The sequence below is a fragment of the Entamoeba invadens genome (genome assembly GCF_000330505.1).
Source record: "Entamoeba invadens IP1 unplaced genomic scaffold scaff_1105074724629, whole genome shotgun sequence".
Lineage (NCBI taxonomy): Eukaryota > Evosea > Mastigamoebida > Endamoebidae > Entamoeba > Entamoeba invadens.
Window position 1 is genome coordinate 1,046,152 of NW_004440426.1, and position 13,121 is coordinate 1,059,272.

Here is a 13,121-nt window from a genome sequence, read left to right on the forward strand (position 1 = left end):
TTTCTATACTATTTTTTGATAATAAAATTCTCGGGTGAAGTTTAGTGTTTAAATTCTTGAAAAAACAAAGTTATGTTAACTTAAAATTAAAAAAGGAAATTAATTTTTCAATTGAAAAATCACATCAAAAGTTTGATAACCAAATGTGAATAAAATAAGAAATGGTAAAAAAATATCTTCTATTCAATGAACGAATTTGCAACACATAAATAAAACAATGAATTATAAAATATTTATGTTGTCTTTGTATTATATACTTATTATTAAGATATTAATAAATATTAAAATATATTTTTGGAAAAAAAACAAATTTTTTTAAGTTAAAAAAGACCTAAATCGCTTTTGAAAAAAAGATCTTTCGATCAAGGTACAACTCAAAAAATTAGAGTTCATGCTCCCTGTTCAATTTCCTTCTGAAGTTACAGACACTTTTCTTGAAAAGTTACATAACCATTACATGAACGATGGGCGACTTAGTTTTGATTGCATTAAAACACTGTGTGCAAAGGTGACTTTTATATTACAAAAAGAACCCAATGTTGTCCATATTGAAGACAACTGTTTAATATTTGGTGGTTTGTTTTTTATACATTTAACAATTGTTTTCTCTTCAATTCAAACCGAATGATGAAAAAAGAAACCCTTATTAATTGTTTTGGGCATTATATAGTTTTCAACCACTCTACAAAGGACTCACAACAGAGATTTTCATGGCAACTTTTTTGATTTGTATAACGAGTATGGCGATGTGTTTTGGAAAGAATATGACTACTCAACATTATTTTTGGGAGATTACGTCGACAGAGGACTTATGTCGTGCGAAGTCATAACCACCTTATTTTTCATGAAACTGTTTAACCCTACTCGTGTTTTTTTGTTGCGTGGGAATGTTTGTTTCACAACTGCAAAACGATGGAATAGTGACGCGTAGCATGAAAGTCGACGAATGACGAGTAAATTTGGGTTCAAAGAGGAGTGTATAAGGAAATATGATTTGGAGGTGTACAACATGTTTATGAATGTGTTTGACTGTCTACCCATAGCCGCTATAGTCTCTCGCACAACAGGTGACTTTTTTTGTTCACATGGAGGTATTTCTCCGTCCATCTCAGACGTTTCTCAACTTGATGAACTCGACAGATTCACTGAAATTCCCGACGAAGGCATTTTGTGTGATTTGATGTGGAGTGACCCGGCTGACGAAGACGAGTTGGACAATTTTGATCCCGAGGACGTCATGTTTCTATTTAACTCCTCGCGTGGATGTTCTTACATGTATGGGTATGCGGGGGTGAAAGAATTTTTGGAGACGAACGACTTAGTTGCGATGATTCGAGGGCATCAATGTTTCCCGGAAGGTATCAAAATCCACACATTTGGAGTTGAGAATGCGCCAATGGCATTCACTGTGTTTGGTGCGACGAATTACGACAACTTCAATCAGGCCGGGTGTATCATGTTGACAAACTCTGATGTTAAAATAAGGAAGTATGACGCACCAGACTTGGAAGATGAGTTCCATAAAAACTTAGATGGCGCGTTTTGTGAAAGTATTGGGTGGCTTGGGGGAGCATTACAAGAGTTTGCTGATCTTCTTATCGAGTTACTTAAACGTGATGAAGACGAAGAAAAGGAGAGAAGACTACGAGAAGCTGAAGAGGCTAAAAAGGCGAAGTGCAAACTCACACTTCCTATTCAAAAAGAAAACGCGATGTTGCCTGCAAAATTCGAGAAAGATAAGACCGACAAAATTGTCCCCAAATTTGGAGGAAAACCAGTCCCCAAGTTTAGTAAAAACATTGAACCAATGTTTTCTCCTAAAAAGAGTAATTTGAATAAATCACTCGACAACTTCGACAAAGGAAGACAACCATTCACATTCTCAAAAACTTCGAATTCTCCAAGAGGAATCCAAAGTAAAGCAAATAATCTGGCCCGTTCAGTGGCTACTACAGAACCTACTCAACGTTTGCATCTATTTATTTCTTTTTTGTCTTTGACGTGAATTTGTGATCTAATTGCATGAAAGACTCATTCACAGACGAAATGAAAAAGTCACTGATGAGGGGAGAAGCACTTCCATCAACGCTTGAATCCCTTAGAAAACTGTGGGGTGTTATTTGAAGTAAAAAAATGAATATCATATTGGTTCTTCCCGTTTACTATTTGTACTATAATATAAACCATGTTGTATAATTTGAAAATAGTTTTTTTTGATCTATAAATAAATACTATTTTTATATAAAACTATTCTATTTGGTAAGATTGAATCTTGACTTATGGGTCAAGCCTCAAACAACATCAATATAAGGAGTTTAACGAAAACAAAAAACAGTCAAATGTCTTCAACAATAAAGAGAGAACTCTTTGGATCACTTATGGACGAGAAAGGGTACATTGACCCTTATGTCAACGCAAAAGAGATTGCAAGAATAGCTTTAGCAAACGAATATCATTGGCAATATCCTCTTGGGGAATTTGTTAGATATTGTATTCAAAACGATATTGACCCAGCTCTTGAGATGATCAGACTTGAGGAACACTTGGAAAAACCAAAAGATCACAAACAACACATGAAAATATACTCCATCAACAAACAGCTATTGGGACAATGCAAATATCTCAATAAGAAGTATATCAGAGCTATACAAACAATTAAAACAAACGACCAACTTACTTTACTTATTGATAACATTCCTCTTGTTAGAAGTATGGAGAAAGTTGTTCAATCAATCCACAAAGAAATTGGGACAGTTGAGTTGGTTTTTGAAAGCTATTTTGAAACTCTTTTGTGTTGTCAAGTTGCTCACTATTACAACCTGAAAACCAAATTAGAAGTTACAGACAAAATCACAGTTAAAGTCACTGGTAAAGGGTGTGAAAGTACAATCATCACACTTAATGACATTCAGAATGTATTGCTGTAATCTATATCCGTTGTTTTCCCGTTTTAATACTTCATAGTTTCTATTATGAATAATATTATATTATTATAAATATAATAATAAATATAATTATAAATATTAATTTTTATAAATATTAAAATATTATTACATTTATTAAAACTATATTTTAATTAATATTCAAACCATAAATAACAATTCAAAGGAATGAAGACAATGAAGAACTAAGAACATAACGCCAATAAAACCTCAATCAAAAAAGTTGAAATATGTATAAAAAGAATTCTGAACTCCAGCTGCAAAAATGCCATCAAAACTTGATGTCCACGTTGTAATGATCGTTGGAAAGTACTTCAATTTTGAAGAGGACTACCTCAACCTGATTTCGACAAATTCAAAATTCAAAGACGTGCTCGATAGATATCACTACAACCCAATCTCTTCACTTCGCTTATTCAAAAACGTTGAAACGCAATATTTATATAAATACAACGACCAACCCGTCGATGGAATGTTCCAATACAAAGTGTGTTATCGCGTGACGTACAAAATGGCGAATGCGATTTTGAAAGCGCACCCAAACACCACATTCAGAGAAACAGTACTCACTAATAACAATATTTTAAAGTGGAAAAAAGACCACCCGGAGTGTGTTGTCTCGAATAGAAACGATTATAGTGTATTAGTTTCTATTGACGTTCCAAAGTGTTGTAATGTGTTGGACACCAATTGTTTTGCGAAGTGTTATGAGTTGACTGCAATCACTTTGCCTTCAATCGTGAAATCGATTTTTGACAGTGGGTTGGATTGCTGCACCAAATTAGAAAGAATATTTATCGAGAGGTGTGCCTCTTGCGATATCGCCGTTCCATTCTGGATGGCCAACTTGATCAACAAAAGTGGGTGCTTTTGTTCAAACATCTACTTCTCAAAGAACGACGTCACGTATTACAAACAAAGTCACCCAGAAGACGTTGAAAACGATGCACTCAGACGACTGAATATCCCCGACGTGTGTAATGCAATTGGACAGAAATGCTTTTTACAGTGTAAACAATTAACTGCTGTTACTCTTCCAACTAAACTCTCGTCCATCGAACCTGACGCGTTTGGACGAATGTGTTCTATTAAGAAAATTGCGTTTTTCCAGAATACATGTGAATGTAAAGTTCCATTTTGGGTGTCGAGACTACTTGAGAAGGACGGTGTTAAGTGCTCGAAAGTGGCGTTTACATTGAACGATGTCGACGTGTGGAAAATTGAACACCCCGGAGACTTGGAAGGAGAGAACATCACTCGAATAGAACTTCCTTCGAAATGTGTTGAGATTTGTGAGTACGCGTTCTCATGTTGTGATTTGCATTCGATTGAAATCCCAGCGAATGTGTCATCCATTGGGACTTTAGCTTTTGAAGGAAACCCCCATCTCACGAAGGTTGTGTTAGATTCCAAAATTGAATCGATTGAATTTGATTGTTTCTCTGGATGTAAAGAATTGGAAACAATTGAAGTGAAGAATTGTGAGACGTTTGATGTGCGAGTCCCTTACTTTGTTGCAAAGTTAATACACAACGTCAAATGTACGAACGTCGTGTTTGCCTTTTGCGACGACAAAAAATGGAAAATGGACCACGCGGAAGACGTCGTTCACGGAAGTGCAAATGCGTTGTGTCGGATCGCCGTTCCTGAGATATGTAACGAAATTGGTGCATTTGCTTTTGAAGGAAACCGGTCATTAACATCAGTGACATTGCCGACTACAATCACTTCAATAGGATATGGTTCCTTCTGGAATTGTGATTTTCTCACAGCGATTGAGATACCCGAGGCATGTGAGTATCTTGCTCATAATGCGTTTTGTAATTGTTTCCATTTATGCCGTGTTGTGCTTCCAAAATACACAAAGGTGTCACCTACCGCTTTTGCGAATTGCCAATTTATCCCCCCAAAAGAACAGCCAACATACTGGTAGATACAACTCTGTTTTTAAGTATCTTTTTGCTCTTATTTTTACTTTAAATGGGTTTATATTATTGGTATTAATATTTTAATTAGTTGATAATAGTTTATAGGACTGTACAATGGTTTCACAAAAAAAGGATAGCGGTGGATTGCGTGAGAATCCATGCTGGCAAATAAAGAAGAAAACTCAAATCAAATAATTTTAATTACCGATATATTTAATAAAAGTATTAGGTTTGTTGAGTGCGATAATAAATAGAAAATTCAAAAGGAAAGGAAAATAGAATGAACGAAACTAAAAAGTGCAAATGAGTCTGTTGATAGTTCTCCTTGCACTTGTGGACAGTGTTTTTGCAATTGAACAAGACAGCACAATCACGATTGCAACTTTTGTATCGATTGGCGCGTATTTATTGTTGGCAACGGGAATTTGTTTTGCAATCGTGTTTTTCCAAAAGAAGCGTGGGGTTGGGGAATACTCACCACTCACGGGGAATTAATTTGACTATTATTTGTTCTTCGTTTCACATGTATCACTTCACAACACTTCAACATTTTATTACATTTCTTTTCTCTTATGTTTAATTTGTAATTACTTTTTTAACAAATAATATTATTATTTATTATATATCTTAATTTATAATATAATATAATATATTATATTATATTATATAAAACAAGTGATTGTCTCTTATTAAAATAATAAATTATTAATATAAATTATTAATTGTATTCAATACTTTAAATAATATTTAATACATTTAATTCATTAGTCACATTTTGTAACAGTTTATTTGAAGTGTTAAACAAACCATTAAATAACATTTTTGAAAATGTTATTAATATGAATGAAATTAAAAAAGATTTTAGTTTGAGTTGTCAAATAAATTCTTTGTGATAGAAAGTTTAATAAAATTTAGTTAATCAATTTTGAGAAAGAATCTCTTTGTTGAGAAGGAAGATATTCTTTATATTGTGATATGACTAAAATAGCTATTGGGTATCTCACAATTGAACATTTTTCGATTCACAACTCCAAAACATGGAAGACTCCCCACACGCAGAAACACCACCCCTCGAAAAAGCAACCACCCCACCTATCAACGAATTATTGACTCGGCGAACAAGTCGATTAACACAACGTCTTCCTTCCAGAAAATCGAGTGGTTTACTTGTTCGGATGCATTCAAACACTGGATCAGGTACAGCTCTGAATGTCAAAAAGTCGTCAGCTAACCCACGTCTTGTCCGCTTGGCAAGTCGGAAACCGTCTTTAAAACTTGAGTTGTCGATGAAAAGGAATCGTTTTTGTATTATCGACGAATTGATCACGACAGAAGAACGGTACGTCTCTCTGCTCGATATCTTAATAGAGAGATATGCCACTCCATGTTCACACGTAGAATCCCTCTCGGGGTCATTTTACAAGACGGTCTTTGGCGATGTGATATCAATACACAAACTGAACACTTTATTCCTGAACAAACTCCACAACATATATAGTGGTGTTTTTACTCTTGGTGATCCTGAAGATGACCAACGCTTTGAGGCATTGATTCTCTGTTTCTTGCGATTTGTGGAGGTGTTCAAGATATACGCTTTCTTCATTAACAACCACCAGAAGTCACATAAAATGATTTCCGATTATTACAGAGACAATTTAATATTCAAAAATATTTGTAACAAAGTCGATCCAAAACTCAACGGACCGACAGGCATTTTTGGGCTGTTAATTAACCCCGTCCAACGAGTTCCAAGGTATTCACTTCTCATTAACGAATTGTATAAAAACACGTTGCCAGCGGATAGAAGCAAAAACTTGAGGGAGTTGAAAACGAAAGTGGAGGGCCTTGCCGAATTAATTAATCAATCGAAACGAATCAAAGTGAGACAAGACGTCATGATGGAATATGCGGAAACGTTAACAAATTTCGCTGAAGTGATTGGAGAAGAATTGGTGATGGCTGGAAGACTCTTTTCGTCTGAATTTGAAATGATGTGTTACTTCAACAAAAAGATATTTGAGTGCGTCCTCCTCTTATTCTCTGACACAGTTTTGATATGCAAAAGGAAAAAACGTCGACTCATTGTGTTGTTTGGAGCTAAGGCAGAGTTCTGTCACGTCCACACAAATTTTAACCAAAACACAAGAGTCAAGGAGATTTACCAAGAGGCCATCAATAAAAGTCATGACCGTGCTAAGATGGTATTAAAAGAAGTCCTCTGCCTCGAGCTAATCGGGAAGAGTAACAAAAATCAAAAGCCAAAAAATCGTATTTTCATGTTGTGGCAAAACGGAGAAAACCAAAACTCAACACCAAAAGTAGAGACTTCAATTGTTATTGCGGGAAGAAACGGAACAATCTCGAATAACACTAAAATGAGACTTTCTCTTGCTTTGTAGACTTTGTCTCTCTACTTGATTGCTCTTTTCTGTGTATCTGTTGTTTAGACATTTTCTATATATATAATTATTTTTACTAATGAATATTGTTTTATTTATAAGTGAAATTATTTATTTTATTAATATTTTATTCATTAATAAATAAATTAAATTAATTAATCGAATTGTTAGACAATTAAAGATTTGGAAACATCAACTAAACATATTTAATATACTAGTTTATTTATTAATTATTATCTCATATTTCACATGATGGTAAATAACTATTATAAAACAATAATATATTAAACTAAAAATACGAAGATTGCAGAAAGAGATAAGAAGTGGAAAGAGTGGACCAAAGAGTCTGAAAAATGAGAGAAGGAGTGAATGAAGAAGATTTTGTGGAGAGTGTTTCATAAGAAACATGACCACCGAGTTGTAAAGCAAATTGTGGAAACAGAGAGGGATGTGAAGGGTATTTATGTGCGGCAAGCACCAGTCTTTGCAGTACCTTCTAATGGAAACAAAGTGACCGCACTCGTCGATGGCGAAGAGGCGATGTGTGCGATCGCAGAGAAGATTGTGCAGGCTAAGGAGATAATATACATTACCGACTGGCAAATCGACCCGGATGTTGTGCTTGTGAGAAACAAAAATCACCCACTTAACGGGAGAACACTTGTCGACTTGTTGAAATACGCAGCTTCCAATGGTGTAACAATTAAAGTGCTCCTTTACAATTCACCATTTTTCCACGACGTTGCAGAAAGTGGAAAAAAACATTACCTTTTGGAACAAGCGCACCCCAACATTGAGTGCAAAGAGCACAGGTGGATGGTGGCATACACTCACCACCAAAAGACTGTTGTTGTTGATCATCAAATAGCGTTTTTGGGAGGTCTCGATCTTGCACACGGACGATGGGACACCAACGACCATTCCCTCTCACCAAACGCGAAAAGCGAAGGAATCCCTTTGTTCATGCCGTCAGACTTTTATAACACAATGGTCAAAGTACCCGAAGGAGAAGAGGCAAATTACCCAAGGTTGCCTTGGCATGATTTGCATTGCATGATTGAGGGACCAGCCGTTTTCGATGTGGATAGGAACTTTGTCGAGAGGTGGAACAGAATCACACCCATACCAGAACACCTGAGGCTGGGACACGTGCCAAGGGGAGTTGGAGGAATGTCAATACAAATTGTGAGATCGATCTGCAAAGATGCTGGAGGAAACTATCATGTGGAACGTGGGTGCTACGAAGCAGTGATTCGATTGATTAACAGAGCCGAGGACTACGTTTACATCGAGCAACAGTTCTTCATTTCAAATTATGGTAACGACGCAATTTGGAATCTTGTTGTTTCAGCATTGGCAGACAAGGTGATTGATGCGTTCAAACTACAGAAAAAGTTTCGAGTGATGATTGTGCTCCCTGCGTGGAGTGAAGGGGAACTGCAGTCAATCGTTGTTAGGTCCATAATGCAACTCATAAAAAAGACAATCTTCAAAGGTAAACTCAGTCTCTTTGCAAGACTCACCAGCACAGGAATTAAACAACCCTCAAAGTACGTCGGAATTTTCAACCTTTACAGCATGGGAAGAACCAAAACAACAGGACTCACTGTTTCCCAGATATACGTACATTCAAAGTGTTTGATTGTGGACGACAGATACGTGTTCATATCTTCGGCAAACATCAACGACAGGTCTCTAATTGGTGAAAGAGACACGGAGATAGGGGCTATTGTTGTTGACTCGAACAAGATCACAACAAAGATGAATGGAAAATTCACCAAAGTAAATAAATTTGCGTTTGACTTGCGAACACGCTTGTGGGGCGAACACCTCGGGCTTTTGGAGTATTCGTTCGGGATGATAGAAGACCCAGTGGAGACAATTGATTCACTGATCATACCAACGGCACGACAGAACACAAAAATACTTGAGGAAAATTTCGAGAACTATCCGTCTAACGCGTTTACAAAATTCAAGGACTGGAAAACACACCTCTACCCCAAGTTCATTGGCAACGAAAAGGAGCTCGTCAAGTTCCGTGGACATATAGTGGAAATGCCGCTCGATTTTGGATTAGAAGAGGGCTCCTCGATGTCACTCGGAAACATTATGGTTGAGTAGGCCACACAAAAAGACGTCTGTCGCGTCTGTGCCGTTTCCTGGTTATTGTACAGTGTGCAGTGAGTCTGTTTTGCAAGCGGCAATAACATTTTGAAAACATGGTTGTGTACAAATTGTTATAAAAAAACAAAAAGATCAAAAACTTCTAGAAAAAGTTAAAGCCTACAAACTATAATTTATTGTTTAGTTCTAGTAAAGTTGTAGTATTGGAGGTTGTGAACTCGAAAACCATAATGAACGCGCCCGTTCTTGTTCTGAACACCAACACAAAGCGAGAAAACGGCCGCAAAGCACAGCTTGCAAACATCATGGCGGGAAAGACCGTGGCAGACATTATTCGAACATGCCTTGGTCCGAAATCGATGTTGAAGATGTTGATTGACCCGACCGCCGGTGTCACCATCACCTCGGACGGCAACTCCGTTCTTCGTGATTTGGTTGTTGAACACCCCGCAGCCAAATACATGATCGAGCTTTCGCGTTCACAGGACGAGACTGTCGGTGACGGAACCACCTCGGTTGTTATTTTGTGTGGCGAGGTCTTACAAGTTGCCGAGCCATGGATCCAAAAAGGAATCCACCCAACCATCATCATCTCCGGATTTTTGGATGCCCTAGAAGATGCCCTCAAGAGTCTTCAAGAGATTTCCATCACCATTGATTTGGCCGATAAAGAGGCTGTACGACGTGTCGTCAAGAGCTCAATTGGAACCACCTTCATGAACACGTGGAATGACATCCTTTGTTCATTGGCCATCGACGCGGTGACGGTGTGTGCTGGTGGTGACCTTAAAAAAGCGGAGGGTCAAGACAACATTGATACTAAGAGATACGCAAGAGTCGAAAAGATCCCAGGTGGAGACTTTTCTGAGTCCGAAGTTGTCAAGGGAGTTGTGCTGAATAAAGATGTTGTCCACTCAAAGATGAGCAGAAGAATCGAGCACCCTCGTGTTGTCTTGTTGGACTGCAACTTGGAATACACTAAGGGTGAGAGTCAGACCGACGTTGAAGTTACCAACGCGACTGACTTTGGAAAGTTGTTAGAGTTGGAGGAGCAATTTGTCAAGAAGCAATGCGATGAAATCATCAGAGTCAAGCCCGACTTGGTGATCACTGAAAAGGGGATCAGCGATATTGCGCAACACTACTTACAAAAGGCGGGTATCACCGCGTTGAGAAGGGCACGTAAGAACGATAACTTGAGACTTGCAAGAGCGACTGGAGCTACCGTTGTTTCAAGAACAGAGGAACTGAACGAATCGCATGTTGGTGTTGCTGGGATGTTTGAGGTGAAAAAGATTGGAGATGAGTATTACAGTTACATCCACCAATGCGAGAACTCGACTGCATGCACTATTGTCTTGAGAGGAGGAAGCAAAGACGTTTTGAACGAAGTTGAGAGGAACTTACAAGACGCAATGGCCGCGTGCAGAAATTTGGTTGAGAAGCCAAAGCTTGTACCAGGCGGAGGAGCATCTGAAATGCATGTGGCGACAAAATTAACGAAAAAGGCAAAGAACGTTGAGGGAAAGAAACAATGGCCATATTCGTCAATTGCTATTGCTATGGAAGTTATCCCACGTACTTTGGCTGCTAACTGTGGTGTTGATGTTGTCAAAGTGGTTACTGAGTTGAGAGCGAAACATTTGTCAGACGAGAAAGGATGTTCGACATTTGGTATTGATGGGATGACTGGGAGTATCGTTGATATGAAAGACCTTGGAGTGTGGGAACCTTATGAAGTCAAAGCGCAGTGCATCAAAACTGCTATTGAAGCCGCGTGCACATTACTCAGAGTGGACGACGTCGTTTCTGGAATCAAAAACCCACAGGGCGCACAACAACAACAACAAAACCAGATGGCCCAGCAGCAAGCTATGATGCCAGCCATGGAGTAACTGAGTTTCGAATTGGGGTATTTATTTCTGTTCATTAGTTTGTATATTATTAGTATTATTATAAATATTTTAATAATATTATTTATTCTATGAAAAAAATAAAAATAAATTCCAAAGAATTAATATACTTTATTTTATAATAAAAAAAACAATAATGATATAAATTTATTTATTTAATAAATAATAAGAACAATATACTATTATGAATTACCCAAAACGATTAATTAATTTACCATAAATTAATTATTGTTTATAATAAATGGATGGATATCTTTTAAATACATAATTTTAATAATGTATTTAATTATTTAAATAATTAAATACAATAATTTAATGAGATTATTGTGGAACTTTGGGAAATTATAATGTAATGAAGTTTTAGCGATTAAATAGGATAGAATAATTAAATTGAAAGTGTGGATGTGTTATAAATTTAATTAATTATTACTATCATTTCAACACTCAAAAAAATGTCTCTTAATAAAATGAGGCCGGAACAGTTTCAAACATAAAGAAAATACAATACTATTTAATGTGGAAATGTATCAAAGTCTTTATAACTTTAACACATCTGATTATAAAGATTTGAGGCAGATAAAATGAGTCCTCTGATTGCCAGAATAGTTTTGTAGAGCTCTAAGGATGGTGTTTGTCTGTACTGGAACACACTTTGAGTGTATGCTTGCTTCAAGGAATCTAACGCCTCTGAACAGTACTCTTGTGCAGTCAATTCGCAGCACGACCCCTCAACCACCTCGCATTCTGAGCAGCTCATCTATGAAATTTACAGTCCTTTTAATCTTTTTATATCTGTTGCTTTCCGTTTCAAGCACCCCTTTTATCTTTGCTTCGAAAAGATCATTTTTTAGAGAGATTTCCAATTAAAATAATAATATAAAGTGTTTTAAATGTGCAAATTCGGGGATATGTCCTATTAATGTGTCTTGTATTTTACTATACATTAAATGTAAAAATAATTATTATTTTTTCTATAATTCGCAAAACTTTTCGAACTTAATTTGGAAGTTATAGAATTAGTTTATTTTGGTAATAAACGGAAATACTTGCCGTTTGTTCGTTATTATTCTTACTCAAATAAAAAATGTATCATATAATATAATATAAAAATTAAAAAAATGTAATACCATAATGATAATAATAGAGTTGAGCATTATAGAGATTAAGTTTGTTAAAGGTCTCTTTTTTTTATACTTAGTTTAATGTATTTTGGGCACCTCTTTTTCAGTGAAAGTGAATTAATTCTTTAAAATAATCTCGTCTAAGTTTTAAGGTTATTTGGAAGATCACCTTCTTTTTTTCGTTCTTCAACAAAGGCGACTTTTTCTTATGGTTTTTATTAGAAAAATTAAAATAACATTAAAGAGGTTTTATTCTAAAAAGCGGGGAAATTTTACAATAAATATGATAAGCAAAAAAAATTGACTCTAGTTTTATTATTAGAATAATTACAATTCTCCAAATGAAAATTGTTATAATAATGTTATAGTTTTATATTTAGATACATTTTGATAAAATTGAATTATAATTGAATTTGAAAAAGTTCAGTGTGAACAAATATAAAATGTTTTCTAAAAGATCTTTGTAATCACTACAATTATTAAGTGCAAAAAGTTTATTTGTTGTTACAAAAAAAACAATTTTCTTCGGGAAAAAAAGTAAAACAAAGACAACTTTAATTGTCATTGACCATTATTTGTCTGCTGTTTGGTTATTTTTGGGGTGGAACAGTGGGTTTAATATATCACCGGGAATACCATCACAGTCTGGAGATTCTTGAAATGACATAAGGCACGGGTTATACGAAGTGAACCC

At 36.0% G+C, this 13,121-nt stretch overlaps 6 protein-coding genes across 6 annotated transcripts; all 6 read left to right on the forward strand.

Annotated features, from left to right (window-relative positions):
* Positions 1-391: 391 nt before the first annotated feature.
* On the forward strand, positions 392-2,124 carry EIN_026130 (serine/threonine protein phosphatase 2B catalytic subunit gamma isoform, putative; the record flags this gene model as incomplete). Its single annotated transcript, XM_004257487.1, has 4 exons — positions 392-575; positions 705-889; positions 932-1,967; positions 2,042-2,124. The coding sequence occupies 4 exons, from the start codon at positions 392-394 to the stop codon at positions 2,122-2,124; spliced, it is 1,488 nt and encodes a 495-aa protein (XP_004257535.1).
* Positions 2,125-2,339: 215 nt separating this feature from the next.
* Positions 2,340-2,927, forward strand: EIN_026140 (hypothetical protein; the record flags this gene model as incomplete). The annotated part of the gene is made up of 1 exon (XM_004257488.1): positions 2,340-2,927. The coding sequence occupies one exon, from the start codon at positions 2,340-2,342 to the stop codon at positions 2,925-2,927; it is 588 nt and encodes a 195-aa protein (XP_004257536.1).
* A 280-nt stretch (positions 2,928-3,207) lies between these two features.
* On the forward strand, positions 3,208-4,875 carry EIN_026150 (hypothetical protein; the record flags this gene model as incomplete). Its single annotated transcript, XM_004257489.1, has 1 exon — positions 3,208-4,875. The coding sequence occupies one exon, from the start codon at positions 3,208-3,210 to the stop codon at positions 4,873-4,875; it is 1,668 nt and encodes a 555-aa protein (XP_004257537.1).
* A 1,032-nt stretch (positions 4,876-5,907) lies between these two features.
* On the forward strand, positions 5,908-7,269 carry EIN_026160 (Rho/RAC guanine nucleotide exchange factor, putative; the record flags this gene model as incomplete). The annotated part of the gene is made up of 1 exon (XM_004257490.1): positions 5,908-7,269. The coding sequence occupies one exon, from the start codon at positions 5,908-5,910 to the stop codon at positions 7,267-7,269; it is 1,362 nt and encodes a 453-aa protein (XP_004257538.1).
* A 369-nt stretch (positions 7,270-7,638) lies between these two features.
* Positions 7,639-9,390, forward strand: EIN_026170 (phospholipase D, putative; the record flags this gene model as incomplete). Its single annotated transcript, XM_004257491.1, has 1 exon — positions 7,639-9,390. The coding sequence occupies one exon, from the start codon at positions 7,639-7,641 to the stop codon at positions 9,388-9,390; it is 1,752 nt and encodes a 583-aa protein (XP_004257539.1).
* A 233-nt stretch (positions 9,391-9,623) lies between these two features.
* Positions 9,624-11,288, forward strand: EIN_026180 (T-complex protein 1 subunit gamma, putative; the record flags this gene model as incomplete). The annotated part of the gene is made up of 1 exon (XM_004257492.1): positions 9,624-11,288. The coding sequence occupies one exon, from the start codon at positions 9,624-9,626 to the stop codon at positions 11,286-11,288; it is 1,665 nt and encodes a 554-aa protein (XP_004257540.1).
* Between the last annotated feature and the right edge of the window lie 1,833 nt (positions 11,289-13,121).